At 48.4% G+C, this 14,826-nt stretch overlaps 1 protein-coding gene across 1 annotated transcript in view; it reads right to left on the bottom strand.

Moving 5' to 3' along the window:
• Nucleotides 1-6,676: 6,676 nt before the first annotated feature.
• Nucleotides 6,677-14,826, bottom strand: part of LSG1 (large 60S subunit nuclear export GTPase 1) — a 30,637-nt gene continuing 22,487 nt past the window's right edge. Inside the window, exons 12-14 of the mRNA XM_041002912.1 lie at nt 13,366-13,445; nt 10,360-10,533; nt 6,677-6,911 (exon numbers count right to left, since the gene is read on the bottom strand). Of these exons, the coding sequence (XP_040858846.1) occupies nt 6,729-6,911; nt 10,360-10,533; nt 13,366-13,445 (437 nt within the window). The 3' untranslated portion in view covers nt 6,677-6,728. The remainder of the gene's footprint in view (nt 6,912-10,359; nt 10,534-13,365; nt 13,446-14,826) is intronic.

Below are 14,826 nucleotides of genomic sequence, written 5' to 3'. Positions count from 1 at the left end.
GCGGGCGATCACCCACCCACTTCCAAACCCCGGGACCAGAGCGGGCACGGCCGAAGCCCCTGCCGGTCACGGTCAGCCACTCTGTCCCTTTATCCCCCCCGCCCACGCGTGTCCTTGACCACACAATACACACCCTTTCGCCGGTGGAGCGCTCAGCGGCTGCGGTCCCTGGGGGCGGGGAGAGGGACTGGAGGCCGGGAGCAGGTCGCCGGATATTCGCCACTCACTGCCTCCTCTCTGAATCGGTCAAGGGCAGCGGGAGCCTGCACCCCGAAGTCCAAGCCGGGCTTTGGGACGCCATGGTGGGCCGCGCCCCATGGACCCGGAGCCGGTGTCTTAGGGATCCTCCCGCCCCTCTCCCGTGCAGCCACAATTCTGGCGCGAGGCCCTGTTTTTCTTGAAGATACGTTGTTATGAGGATGATGATGATGAAGAGTTGCTTCCTGATGTTAGTTTGATGAAAGCCAGCCGTTGGCTATCATGTCATTGTTCAAAGGTGGCGTTCACGTTACTGAGAATACACTCCGCCCTATCCGGAGTGCACTGTTCTGTGGCTTTGGCTGCGTCTGTAGAGTTGGGCAGTCAGCGCCACTATCTAGTTAGACAACATTTTCATCACCACCACCGCCAATCAACCACTCACAGGCAATTCTTCACCTCTGTCCAGTCTCCCTAGGGGTCCTAGGAATGCCCCGCGTCCTCCCGCGCCAGCACTTCCCTATCCTGGCTGTGGAATCGCACACTAATGCCCTTTCACGGAGTGTGGTGTCTCCGTGTTATCTGTGCTGTAGCAGTTACCTGTGTGCGCCACCCAAGGCTCAGGCCTTGTACGGGGGAGTGAACCACATTTCATTCATCCATCAGTTGCCAGACACTGCCCACAGGAATACGGCCGCCGTAACCATCCATCCACGAGCTGAGGGTGGACACAGATTCTTGGTACGTTCCAGGCGGTGGAGTTACCAGGTCATCTGATTGCTACTACTAAGTTCTTTTTTTCAAAGTGGCTATATTATTTTACAGATTCATTCTTTTTTTTTTTAAGGATTTATTTTATTTTTATTGGAAAGTCAGATATACAGAGAGGAGGAGAGACAGAGAGGAAGATCTTCCGTCCGATGATTCACTCCCAAGTGACCACAACGGCAGGTGCTGTGCCGATCTGAAGCCGGAAACTAGAAACCTCTTCCGGGTCTCCCATGTGGGTGCAGGGTCCCAAAGCTTTGGGCCATCCTCGACTGCAGGCCACAAGCAGGGAGTTGGATGGGGAGTGGGGCTGCCTGGATTAGAACCGACGCCCATATGGGATCCCAGGGCGTTCAAGGTGAGGACTTTAGCCGCTAGGCCACGCCACAGGGCCTCAGATTCATTCTTTAAAAAAAAAAAATTGCAGTCCCTGCGTGGTAGCCTAGTGGCTGAAGTCCTTGCCTTGCATGCCCTGGGGTCCCATATGGGCACCAGTTCTTTCATATCCTGGCAGCTCCACTTCCCATCCAGCTCCCTGCCTGTGGCCTGGGAAAGCAGTCGAGGAAGTCCAAAGCCTTGGGACCCTGCACCTGTGTGGGAGACCCGGAAGAGCTCCTGGCTTCTGGCTTTAAATCCGCTGTTGTAGCCATTGTGGCCATTTGGGGAGTGAACCAGTGGATGGAAGCTCTATTTCTCCTTCTCTCTGTAAATCTGATCTTTCTGATAAAAATAAATAAATCTTAAAAAAATAAAAAACAGCTGCCAAGTGTTCAGGAGACCTATGCAGCAGCAGACAGCGCATGTCAGTTGGCCTGCAGGAAGCCAACTGTATTTGATTTTCCTAAAATGGTTATTCTACAATTCTGTTCCCTGTTAGCTAGGAAGCCAAGAAAATAAAACTTAAAATCCCATTTCAGTCAGAGCAATGACAGCAAATACCTAAAACAACAGTTGGAAACTCTCTTTTTTTTTGAAAAGCATTTTCCAGGAAAAATGCCTCTCTGGAATATTTCTCCCTTCAGCTGCTGCTCTTTTCAGATTACTGAACAACAGCCATGGCAAGCTCCAACTGCATTATGCAGCATGTGCGAGCCCAACTGCTTGGTTTTGATTTGTGCTGGGAGGGACTCAACAAAGTTAGCTCCACACTATAAGAATCATGTGGCAGCCACTTAATTCCTTGGCAATTTAGACCCTAGGGCAGGGAAGAGCAGAATGTGGCTGACATTAGCCATAGAACAGTAGCAAAGGGAGTGTTTCCCTGTGCATCTGTCCAGCGGTGTCCCTGAGACCTGGGAGCACCTGCCTGTCCTGGCAAATGCTCACTGGGAGACCAGCCCTTCCCCGATGTTAACAAGGAACACTTAGAGGCCGGGCGGTGTGGTCTAGCAGCTCAAGTCCTCGCCTTGAACGCCCTGGGATCGCATATGGGCACAGGTTCTAATCCCGGCTGCTCCACTTCCCATCCAGCTCCCTGCCTGTGGCCTGGAAAAGCAGTGGAGTACGGCCCAAAGCCTTGGGACCCTGCACCAGTGTGGGAGACCTGGAGGAATGTTCCTGGCTCCTGGCTTCGGATCGATCGGCACAGCACTGGCCGTTGTGGTCACTTGGGGAGTGAATCATCAGATGGAAGATCTTCTTCTCCTCCTCTCTGTATATCTGACTTTGTAGTAAAAAAAATAAATATAAAAAAAACCCCAAAACCAAGGAACACTTCATAGATTTCATGTGCCTAGACATTAGATAAAGCTGGGTGGAGGGGAATGCATTCAGGTCCAGACTTAAGGATATCCCAGGAACACCCTGCACCTGTAGTTCCCAGTGATGAAGGGGGAGCTGACCTGCACCTACTGAGAAGAAAGCAAATAGAATGTGGATTTGCAGATAATTCGGGTTTGATGCCAGCCCCTTCACAGTCCTCTATCCCCCAATTAAACACGGGGAAAAAACCCAAGAGAGGTTGTTAACCTGGGACCAAGTGCTTCTTCAGACGCCCTGCCATCAGGGGCATGCCCTCTGCTCAGAACGGCCTGGGAGGAGACACTTCCCCCCACCTGACCACACTTGCTGCGAGGGCCACAAGCCTGGGACATCAGGCAAGCCTCTAAAACCACCACCCAGTTTCAGCCCTTGTGAAATCAAAGTGATTAACAGGGCATGTATTTCTTCTTCCCATTTCTTACAGATTCATACAGAAACACAAGAAATGAATGAAAGTAAACTCTGAGTATCTTCTGACACTGAATGGCTGCGCACTCAATGACTCAGCACTCTACTGCAGAGCCATTGAAGAGGTAAAGAGAGTAAGTGAGCCAGAGACGGCTTCCATCTGCTGGTTCACGCCCCAAATGCCTGAACAGTTGGACCAGGGCCAAAGCTGGGAGCTCACCCCAGGTCTGTCACATGACAGGAAGCTAATGACCCATCACTGCCACCTCCCAGGGTCTGTATTGGTGGGAAGCTGGAGTCAGCTGGCACTGGACCCGGGCACTATGGGCTGTGGCTGTCTTAACCACTAGACTACAGGCCCACTCCGTCCTTCTGCTTATAGGACGCACAGAGTCACTGCCTCCTCTTCCCACAGCAGGCCCTTAGGAAGAAAGCCCTCTACTTGTGGGTCATCTTTGCCCTCAAGTGGGTTCAGTGCATAACTTGACACACAGAAGGTTATCACAGGTGAAAGTTTGAATGCCTTTCCTCTCTTCTCCGACAGATGGGAAAGGGCTATGAAAACACAGGGACACTCAGTAGCTTTGTGGCTCACTGCCAGATCTCCCTGTTGATATCCACCAAGAAAACATGTGTGGTCCTTGGCTTCCTGAGAAAAGCCTCAACTTCCTTGTGATCTCTTGAAAGTGAACAGGTCAGAGATGGATAGCAGGTTCTATTTAAAGTGGCGGTGTGTGCTTTGTAATAGAATCATGGGGGAAAAATTCCAAACAAGCATGATAAGGACAACAGCAGGTGGGAATACTTTTAAAAAAATTGCAAGGAATGTTTAATGACACTTTTGGGGATAGAGGTGAAGGTGAAAAGTACAATGTTCTGATTCAGGGTGTTCCAGTTTGGGTTCCTCACATTGTGAGCAAAGGGCGTCAATTTATTTGGGAGGGAACCAGGGGAAGCGGGAGGGGGCAGGGAGAGAAGGGGTCCTTGGTGGGGGAGAGGTGTCAGACGGTTCCAGCTGCGGGCACCTGGGGCTTCACTGCCAGCGGGCTCTCCTGAGGAACAGCCTGGGAGAAGCTGAGCGCTTCTGACCAGTCCCCTCCTCACCACTCATCCCTTTGATGGAGAATGTTCCAATTCAGCAAATCTATCAAGAAAGGAGGTAGATGAGTGGCTGTGTGGGGCTGAGGGCTGGAGAGATTGAGTGCTGGTGGCTAAGGGTAAAGGGTGAGAATACCTTCCGGAAGCCGTGGCGGTGAAGTTCCAGAGCATGCTAGGGACCGCTGACTTATTTCACTTTGGGGAAGCGTATGGTATGCAAAGACAGCTCCGTTGTCACCAAAAGCAATGTTTGGATTCCAAGCACATGCTTTGTTCCGTCACTATGAAAGGCTGCCACAAATGGACCAGGCTGTTTTCAGTGGCCAGTGCCAGATCCTCATCTGCCGTGGGCTTTTCTGCCCCTTCTCTACGTGCCCAAGACTGACTGGAAGCTGGTGCTGCACTGGGAGCCACACGGCTCGGTGCTTTGCTGCCTGCTTCGGCTGTACTCTGGAGGGAACTTCCAACATCTAATACATGAAGAATTATTCACTTGTACAAAGCTCCTTGACTCGGACCCTGCTTTTCAGAAGACATCAAGAATCTCTGTGGGGCTGGGGCTGTGGCACAGCTGGTAGAGCTGGTGCACTTCTGATGCAGCTCCCTGCTAATGGCCTGGGAAAGCAGCAGAAGATGGCCCAAGTCCCTAGGTCCCTGTCTCCATGTGGGAGACCCCAAAAGACTGCTGGCTTCTGAGCCTGGCCCGGCCCAGCCCGGTTGTGGGGAGCTGACCAGCAGACAGATGTCTCCCTCTCTCTTTGATATAAATGCATCCTGAAAAACAAGCAAAGAATCTGCAGGCTCCAAGGACCCCTGAGAGCCGGGCCTCACCATGTGCCACGTTAGCTCTCTCTGCTGTTGCAGGTCCTGCTCAGCTCTTGTCCTTCCTGCCGCAGGTAGCTGCTCAGTAAATACTAGTCATGTGGGCGAATAATCACAACTTCTCAATTCCTCGGTGTTAACACAGCCCAGGCAGGCTTCTCAACTCTGACTGCATAGATGAACTTGGCTGAATCCTAACCATCTGTGTGTGTGGGATACATGTTTCTGGACAGTATTATCCATACATACCTTGTTTGGCACAAAACAAGGTTAAAGATTTGAGCAGAGAGAATAATGAGGCTCGAACAAAAGGGGCATAAAAATTAAAGAAAAGTGAGAGGCCGGAAGCCTCAGCACACGGTGAAGAATGATTTGAAAGGGTATACTGCTCCTGTCTCAGCTGGTGCTAAGTACTCCAAGTACTAAGTGATCAGGTCTCCCTACAGCTGCAGTAAAACAGGTGAGGAATCACCCCTTCTTGTGCGGGTCTCTGAATGGGACAGAAAAGCATATGCTTCTGTGAGAGAAGCTTATGGCAATGGCTTTTTAAAAAAAGTTTATTTATTAAAGATTTATTTATTTTTATTGGAAAGTCAGATAAACAGAGAGGAAGATCTTCTGTCTAATGATTCACTCCCCAAGCAGCCATAATGGCCGGAGCTGAGCCAATCCGAAGCCAGGAGCCAGGAGCTTCCTCCAGGTCTCCCATGTGGGTGCAGGGTCCCAGGGCCTTGGACTGTTTTCCTAGGCAACAAGGAGGGAGCTGGATGGGAAGCAAGGTGGCTGGGATTAGAACTGACACCCATATGGGATCTCAGCACATGCAAGGCGAGGACTTTAGCAGCTAGGCTACCACGCCGGCCTCCCCCTCCTTTTTTTTTGAAAGACAAAAATTTCCCATCTGCTGGTTCACTCCATAAGTGCCCACAATATGAGGCAAGGATTCCATCTGGGTCTCTCCTGTGGGTGGCAAGACCTCAAGCATGCAGTCTGCCATCTGCTGGCTTCCTAGGAGTGTTAGGGAGCTGCGTGGGAAGTACAGTAGCTAGGACATGAACCAAGCATGCCGTATGGGACACAGCCATCCCAAGCGAGGGCTTAACCACCACGCTTACTCTCCTCCTGGGGATGGTTTTAGACACAGAAGGTCATGGGTTAAAAATCACACATGCCAGCCCTTCTGTCCCATCAGAGAGGTGCACTGGATGGGTATATGAGGTTGAAAATCATCGACCTAAATAATATTCCCCAAAGAATTCACTTAAAATCTGCCAAGTTTCTGCAGACTGAAGCTGTTAAAAGAATGCTGAAGATCCAAATGGCCGTCTATGCAAAAGCAACAGAAACACCTACAAGCACTAATTTAATTAATTAAAAAAATTCTGACTTACAAATTGGTAAGCACCTGTTAACATTCACATACACATTCCCCATTCACTGTGGGTTCATCATCTTGGGGTCAGCTCGCCATGGCAGCAGGTTCCTGGGGGTCCCAGGTAACAACAGCCAAATGGATGTGGCATGCCCTGGTGCCCCTCAGTCTTCAGCTTCCAGTTGCCAGGTGCAGTTGTGTTCCCTAGGAGCAGGCCCAGCCTCTGGTGCCCGGTGGTGCCTAGGACAGCTCCCAGGAGCCTTGAGCCTTGGTGCTTCAGCCCATCCCATGCAACCCGGGGTCACATATCCAGGTGCTTGTAGAGCCTGCGACTTTTCTCTTTCTTGTTCCTGTTGCCATGCTTTTTCCAGGGCTTGCCAGCTCCATTCTCGGAGCTTGCGGCAGCAGCTGCAGGCACCATGCCACTCCCGGGCTTGTAACCCATCACGGCCTGGACGCCTTTGGTCAAGGCACGCACGTTCTCCTGGGGAAGGAGAGAAAGCATTAGGGTACACGCAGCAGGCACTGCATCGATGCAGGGAAGGGCAGAGGTGAGGCCCCCAGTAGCATCCCCCCTTTTTCCTGGCTTGCTTTCCCCCATCTCTTCCCTCCTTCCTCCTTGTCACCTTTAGTTCTGTGGCTTCAAATGCCATTTGCCACCATCTATTAGAGCAGTTTCACATACATACTCCTTTCAAAATACTCATGAACCGTGAACTTTTTGAGAATCCTTTGTAATTAGACTCATGATGCCAGCTGTTTTCTGGGATTCTCTACCTTGATATCAGAACTCAATCCACCTCAACCAAAATTAGAAGCTGACTCTAGACAAACTTTGTAAAGAACATTTATTTATGTGAAAGAGTGACAGGGAAAAACGGACAGAGAGAGAGAGAGTCTTTATCTGCTGGTTCAGTCCCTAAATGGTCTCACAGCCAGGTCTGGGCCGGCCTGAAGCCACATGCCAGGAACTCCATGAGGTCTCCCAAATGGGTGACAGAGTCATCATCCACTGCCTTCCCAGGCACATTAACCTTTGTTGGTAGATCAGAAGCAAAACAGCCAAGACTCGAAGGGCACTGCGTGGGACGCCAGTGTTGCAAGCAGCATACCACACTAACTGTACATGCCTTTGGAAGCCTTTCTTAAACATTCACCAACTGAAATGAAGGGGCAAAGCAATATGTAACTACATGAGATCCTTCACCAACTGATCATTTCCCCCGAGATTCCAATTTACCAGTCTGCATTTACAGGAGCCGGAGAAGCTAGGTGAGAGCCCATAGTGCCTGATTTTAGTATAGTCAGAGATACACTGAAGAAGGCAGGACAGAAAGAGCTGCCCATGGGCTGGCATGGTGGCTTAGCATGCTAATCCCCTCTCTGCACCACCAGCATCCTGTATATGCACAGGTTATAGTGCCACTGCTGCACTTCTGGTCTAGCTCTCTGCTTATGGCCTGGCAAACCTTCCAAGGATGGCTCAGGTCCTTGGGCCACTGCACCCATGTGGGAGATGGGGAAGAGGCTGCTAGCTCTTAGTCAGCCCAACTCTTGCTGCTTTGGGAGTGAACCAGTGGGTGGAAGATCTCTCTGTCTCTCCTCTCTGTAAATATGCCTTTCAAATTAAAAAAATAAATAAATCTTTAAAAAAGGAAGGAAGGAAGGGAGTGAGGGAAGGAGGTGGGGAAGGAAGGAGGGAGGGAGAGCTGCCATGTTGCCCCCACCCCACTCCAAGCAGCACCTACTCCACCTACTTGGAGGACAGGCATTAAATCCAGCCTCAGTTCCTGGCAGAGCTCCTGGGCCCTGGAAAGTACAGAGGCGACTCCAGAAGGAAGGGGCACACAGGACCAAATCTCACAGAGCAGAGGGCCTTTTCTTTTTTTAAACATTTATTTATGTTTTTAAATTTGACAGGTAGATTTACCGAGAGAATAGACAGAGGTCTTCCATCTGTTGGTTCACTCCCCAAATGGCTGCAACAGCTGGAGCTGAGCTGATTTGAAGCCAGGAGCCAGGAGCTTCCTCCACGTTTCCCACATGGGTGCAGAGACCTAAGGACCTGAATCATCCTCCACTTCTTTCTTAGGCCATAAGCACAGAGCTATATCAGAAGTGGAGCAGCTGGGACACGAACCAGCATTCATATGAGGGGTGGGGAGGCAGCACTGCAGGGGTAGGGTTAGCCTTTTATGCCACTGTGCAGGCTCCCAATTTATTTTTCTTTCTATTTAATAGGTTTTCACATCAGGGTTATATTGTATTCTTAAAATCAATATCAGACTGTCCATTGTAGAAAAGTAGGTCAAGCCACTGCCTGGGGCGACTGGCCATGTTGGTGTGTCTGGTTTAGTCATAGCTATGCTGTGTCTCTGATCCACTTCCTGCTGGCCGACTGGGGTGGTAGTGGATCCTGGCCAGGTACTGTGCTCTTGCTGCCCCTCATGGACTTGTTCACGCCCAGCTTTACCCTGGCCCAGCCCTGGCTGCTGCAGACAAACGGCGAGTGCATCAGCACAGGTCTCTCCATTCTCCCGGTCATTCATGTTCCACATAAATAAGCGTTTAGAAACAAATTCTTATTCACATGGGACTAGCTCCTAATTTTTTCTCTATATATCAGTTTTTTTAAAAAAGATTTATTTATTTTTATTACCGATACACAGACAGGAGGAGAGACAGAGGAAGATCTTCCGCCCGATGATGCACTTCCCATGTGACCGCAACGGCTGGAGCTGAGCTGATCCGAAGCTAGGAGGCAAGAGCTTCTTCCAGGTACCCCATGTGGGTACAGGGTCCCAAGGCTTTGGGCTGTCCTCCACTACTTTCTTAGGCCATAGCAGGGAACTGGATGGGAAGTGGGGCTGCTGGAGCTGCCAGATTTGAACCAATACCCATATGGGATCCTGGCGTGTTCAAGGCAAGGACTTTAGCCGGTAGGCTATGGTACTGGGCCCTCTGTATCAGTTTAATGGATTTGTATTAACTGAAGAAACATGTACTTTCACATAAATTGTCAAAACTGACATAAAATTAATGTCCTTGGGACCAGCACCGTGTTAAGCCACCACCAGCAGCGCCAGTATCCCGTATGGACACTGGTTCAAGTCCTAATGGCTCCACTCTTGATCTGGTTCCCTGCTTATAAGCCTGGGAAAGCAGTGGAACATGGCCCAAGTCCTCGGACCCCTGCCCTGATATGGAATTAGAGATGGAAGAAGCTCCTGGCTCTGGTTTTAGCCTGGCCCAGATCTGGCCGCTTGGGGAGCGAACTAGCAGATGGAAGATTTCTGTCTTCCTCCCTCTCTCTGTAATTTCTTCTAATAAACAAAAAAATGTTTTAAAACATTTAACAACTTTAAAGCAGCCCTATGATTTAGCAATCCTACTCCTGGCTATCTGGAGAAACTAGAAGCCTCGTGTGTTGCTCGTGGGAATGTAAAACAGTACAGTAACTTTGGACAAGTCTACAGTGCCCACCACGGAATTACTGTACGGACCAGCCATATCACTCCTTGGCATACCCAAGAGAACAAAAAATAGATGCAAAAACCTGTACATGTCTGTTCATAACAACATTATTTACAACAATTATGAGTAATATTAATAATAATGCAAAAACAATCCCAAATGTCCATCAACTGATAAACAGATGAATGACAACGCAAGAGCTCCGTTTATACAGTGGCCTTGGTCCCGGCACAGGCTACAGCCCGATGGACTGCGGACATTCTCCTAAGTGAAGCGGCTGTCGCAGAAGGCCACGCATGGATGGTGCCGTTCATGTGACGCTCCAGAACTCAAAGACGGGGGACACTCACAATGGGGTCTGGGATGGGGGCGGGGGTGATACAATCATCCTGGGTGTACATCTCTGGATGCATTATCAACCACTGGAACCTTAAGCAAAGGAAAACTTGAAAACTTACTTGGTGGAAAAACGTCTTGTCAACTACATTTTCGATCTGTTTTGCTGTCTTCTTTCCACCCGGTTGCATCTTCATTTCTACAGCATTGGTTCTGGCTTCCAGCAGTCGCTGATGTTGATGCTGAAACAGCACGGGGTCTGTCCCCGGGGGAGGGTGACAGTACAGCAGCTTTCCCTGCAGAGAGAGCAGTGGCGCGCCGTCAGTACCGTCCCTGTCAGCCCAGAGATGGCCATAGCCCCAGAGCAGACGTCTCCGAGCATTAAGCAGGTGGGGATGAGTTGTGGTCACTTCCGCAGCAGAATCCTACCTCTCAGATACAGATAATTATTTGTGCAGGCTTCTAGAGCCCTGAGCCACAGTCTCACCAGATCGGAGTGATAGCTAAGAAAGCTCTGTGCTTTTTATCTTGTTTGTGATTCTACTTACTGAAGTGCTCGTTAGTGCACTTTGTTATACTCAATATTTCCCAAAACAAAACCCAGAACGCAACTGGACAGTTAAGACTGTACTAAAAGGGTATTGAGCTAGAATACCAAAATCAAGATAGTTCCTAGGTTATTCTTTTACCTGCAGTTGGTTGTAGTTGTGGAATATAACTTTGCTTCTTTCTATACCATAAATACTATGACTGTTTCATATTTATCTTTGAACAGTTAAAAATAAACGGTAAGGACCTGGAGCGGTAGCCTAGTGGCTAAAGTCCTCGCCTTGAACATGCCGGGACCCCTATGGATGCAGGTTCTAGTCCCGGTGGCCCCAATCCCCATGCAGCTCCCTGCTGGTGGCCTGGGAAGGCAGTAGAAGACAATCCAGACCCTTGGGACCTTACACCCGTGTGGGAGACCTGGAAGAGGCTCCTGGATCCTGGCTTCAGATTAGTTCAGCTCCTGTTGTTGTGGCCACTTCAGGAGTGAATTATCGGACAGAAGATCTTCCACTCTGTCTCTCCTCCTCTCTGTATATCTGACTTTCCAATAAAAATAAAATAAATCTTTAAATAAATAAATACACAATAAAGGAATTAAGGGATTCCCAAATAGTATCAACTACTTTTTTCCTGAATTCCTTAAGTAACATATGGCTGCCTTTCTGTGCTCCAAGATCACAGACATGGTCAACAGAGAGCAACTGAACTCAGAGCTAGTTCTTACCAGGGACCTGCAATGCACTGGAAAGAATTAGACCTAATATAGAACAATTACTGGGCTCTTATCTTGTTCCAAGCACTGAGTTTAGTGATATGTAAGGAACTTCAGCAAGTTCATGGAAAGAAAATTCAGGCATGATATTCTTCATAATATGTATTTCCATATTTTGAAAGCTCTGGTATGCATAGCTTTCAAGCTTTTTCCATTCTGCGCTATATCAAGTACCCTTGTATATACAGATGTCTACTTATTTCTCATAATTATCTCATCAGGTAGGTATTATTAATCCCCTTTCTAATGATAAAGAACAGCATAGCCTCTCCTGCAAAATTACCCAAATGTCATGGGCTTGTTATGAACCTGGCCATCTTTGGCTGTCGGCAGGGAACTGGATCGGAAGCAGAACAGCCAGAGTTGGAACTGTGTGTCAGTACAGGCACTGCTTGTCCAGCTGCATCACGTGCTGGCCCAATCACCTTGAATATAAACGTGGCTATCATTTCTGTGAATAGGTACTGGGAGACAGGAATGTAAATAGCTAAGCCTAAAGGGCTGGTACGGTGGCTGAATGGGCTAATCTTCTATCTCCAAGCCCCAGGATCCCATATGGGCACTAGTTCATGTCCCGGATGCTGCACTTCCCATCCAGCTCCCTGCCTATGGCCTGGGAAAGCAGTTGAGGACGGCCCAAAGCTTTGTGATCTTGTATCCACGTGGGGGGCCTGGAGTAGGCTCCTGGTCTCTGGCTTTGGATCAGCTCAGCCCTGGCTGGCTGTTGCTGACATTTGGAAGAGTGAAACAGTAGATGTAAGATCTTTCTATCTCTCCTTTTGGCAGATCTGCCTTTCCAACAAAAACAAATAAATAGCTAAACCTGGAAAAAACAAAACAAAAAACTGGACTTACTGCAATGGGAAACAAGCAAAGGGCTGTAGGAGATAGAAAAGCTAGATGTATAAATTGGTAATTTTCACTGACAACAGGTACACAAGAGATCTTCCTTCAGCAGGGGATGTTGTGGCACAGTCAATTAAGCTACCGCTCACAACTCTGACATCCCATATTGGAGCAGCGGTTCAGTCCCAGTTGCCCCACTTCCATTCCGACAAGGCAATGCGTAATAGCCCAAGCACTTGTACCCTAGATGCAATACTGGTTCCTGGCCTTCAGTCTGGTCCACCCCTGCTTATTGTGGCCTTTTGAGGAGTAAATCAGTAGATGGAAGATCTCTCCCTCTGTTTCAAATAAACAAACAGTTATTTTAAAAATGACTGTTGTATTTTACAGATTAACAGGCACATCTACATTTATATGATGTTAACTACCCTGACTCAGGGACACAACCTTAGTCACAATACAATCTCAGCAGAAAAAGATCTCCTTATAACTTAACAGGCTGCCAGCGTAAGAACTCAGTGTGTGGGGCCTGGCCTAGTGGCCTAGCGGCTAAAGTCCTCGCCTTGAACATGCTGGGATCCCATATAGGCACCGGTTCTAATCCCGGCAGCTCCACTTCCCATCCAGCTACCTGCTTGTGGCCTGGGAAAGCAGTCAAGGACGGCCCAAAGCTTTGGGACCCTGCACCCGTGTGGGAGACCCGGAAGAAGTTCCTGGATCCTGGCTTCGGATCAGCATAGTATTGGCCATTGCACTCACTTGGGGAGTGAAACATCGGACGGAAGATCTTCCTCTCTGTCTCTCTACTTCTCTGTATAACTGATTTTCCAATAAATAAGTAAATCATTAAAAAAACCAAACAAACAACTTGTTTCAAAATATGTAGAATATATACATATAAAGAAAGAACTCAGTGTGTGGAGAAAGCAGCCTGGCTTATCAAGAAGCAGAGTTCACTCACGCTGACGTAGTCCTTCAGGATATAGCGTGCGGATCGAGGCTGGTCTGGCTGTCCGTGGGCTGTCATGAACCCTCGCATGTCTGTGAGGAGAAAGGAATTGTGCGATTCCCCAGTCAGAAGACAGAACATGACATAAAGTCAGCTGCAGTGGCATGCACTTGGTTCTTGCTGTCACAACACTAGGCATTCTGATCTCCTTTGAGAACTAATATTTACCAACTGTCACTGTAGAATGTAGTTTGTTTAGCATCAAAAACATTTGATAGTGCATAAAATAGTTCTATCTTCTGCTGATTTCCTAACATGAAACATTTTCAGTTTCTCTCTATTCTAGTTATCTCTTAGATCCTGGGATTGCAAACATTCATTTATGAAGGCTGCCAGTAAAATAATGCTACATCATCAATATTAGGCCAGCCAGCCTTCTTGTTTAACGATACACCTATATGTTCCTCCAAAACACTGCAGGGATCTCCTTAATACTAATCCCAATAGCAGAGAGTGGAGGAACAGGGGCAGGTGCTGTGGTTTATTGTGGAAAGCTGCTGCCTGTCGCACTTGTATTCCATTTGGACATGCACTCGTGTCCTGGCTGCTCCGCTTCTGATCCAGCTCCCTGCTAACGTGCCTGGGCAAGCAGGAGAGGATGACCTGAGCAGCTGGGCCCCTGCCAACTATGTTACAGACCCAGGAGGAGCACGTGGCTTCAGCCTGGCATCTTGTGGTTTTGATAACCATTTGGGGAGTAAAGGAGCAGATGAATGATCTCTCCGTAACTGCCTCACAAATAAATAAAAAAATAAATCTTTTAAAAAAACAATACACGAAAAAGGTGATTTACAGAATAAAGATCAAAGGGCAGCAAACATGGAGATTTCACTAGTATTTCGAAAAACCGAAAATAACAGGGATTAGTTTGACAATGCCTTTTATTTTATTTTATTTTTTTATTTTTATTGCATTGGCAATGCCTTTTAAAGTTCACTGTTAGAACTTATTCTCCATGGACTTGCAGACAATGATGTCAGAAGGTATCTTGAGTTTGGCCATCCATTCCTAGAATTTTATCAGGTAGCATTAAGTCAAAGACCTTCATGATTTTTAGCTTTCACTAGATGTCAAGTTGAGTCTGTGGAAGTTCAGCTCCCGTCAGCTTCCAGGCTCGCTCGCCGGGCCAGGACTCCGCTAGGCTGCGCACTGACCAGTCTCATCACCCTGGACAAGCTATCCCATGCTCTGACTTCACATGATTGTCTTCCACAGACAGGGGAGGCGGGAAGGCCTCTCGAAGGTTTTCCCAGGATTAGGATTTGTTCCCTTTCGTCCCTAAGACACAAGTTCAAAGCCTGCTTGCTAAGCAAGGGCCATATCACATGATCTTTCTCTCTCAGGAAATGAATAATTTGAACCTCTTTCCCAGTTAGGGGCCATCCTTACAAAGGATCAAGTACACAAATAAAC

The sequence above is a fragment of the Ochotona curzoniae genome, unplaced genomic scaffold (assembly GCF_017591425.1).
Source record: "Ochotona curzoniae isolate NIBS_2020 unplaced genomic scaffold, NIBS_Ocur_1.0 scaffold_2587, whole genome shotgun sequence".
NCBI lineage: Eukaryota > Metazoa > Chordata > Mammalia > Lagomorpha > Ochotonidae > Ochotona > Ochotona curzoniae.
This window is presented reverse-complemented; position numbering and strand designations above follow the sequence as displayed.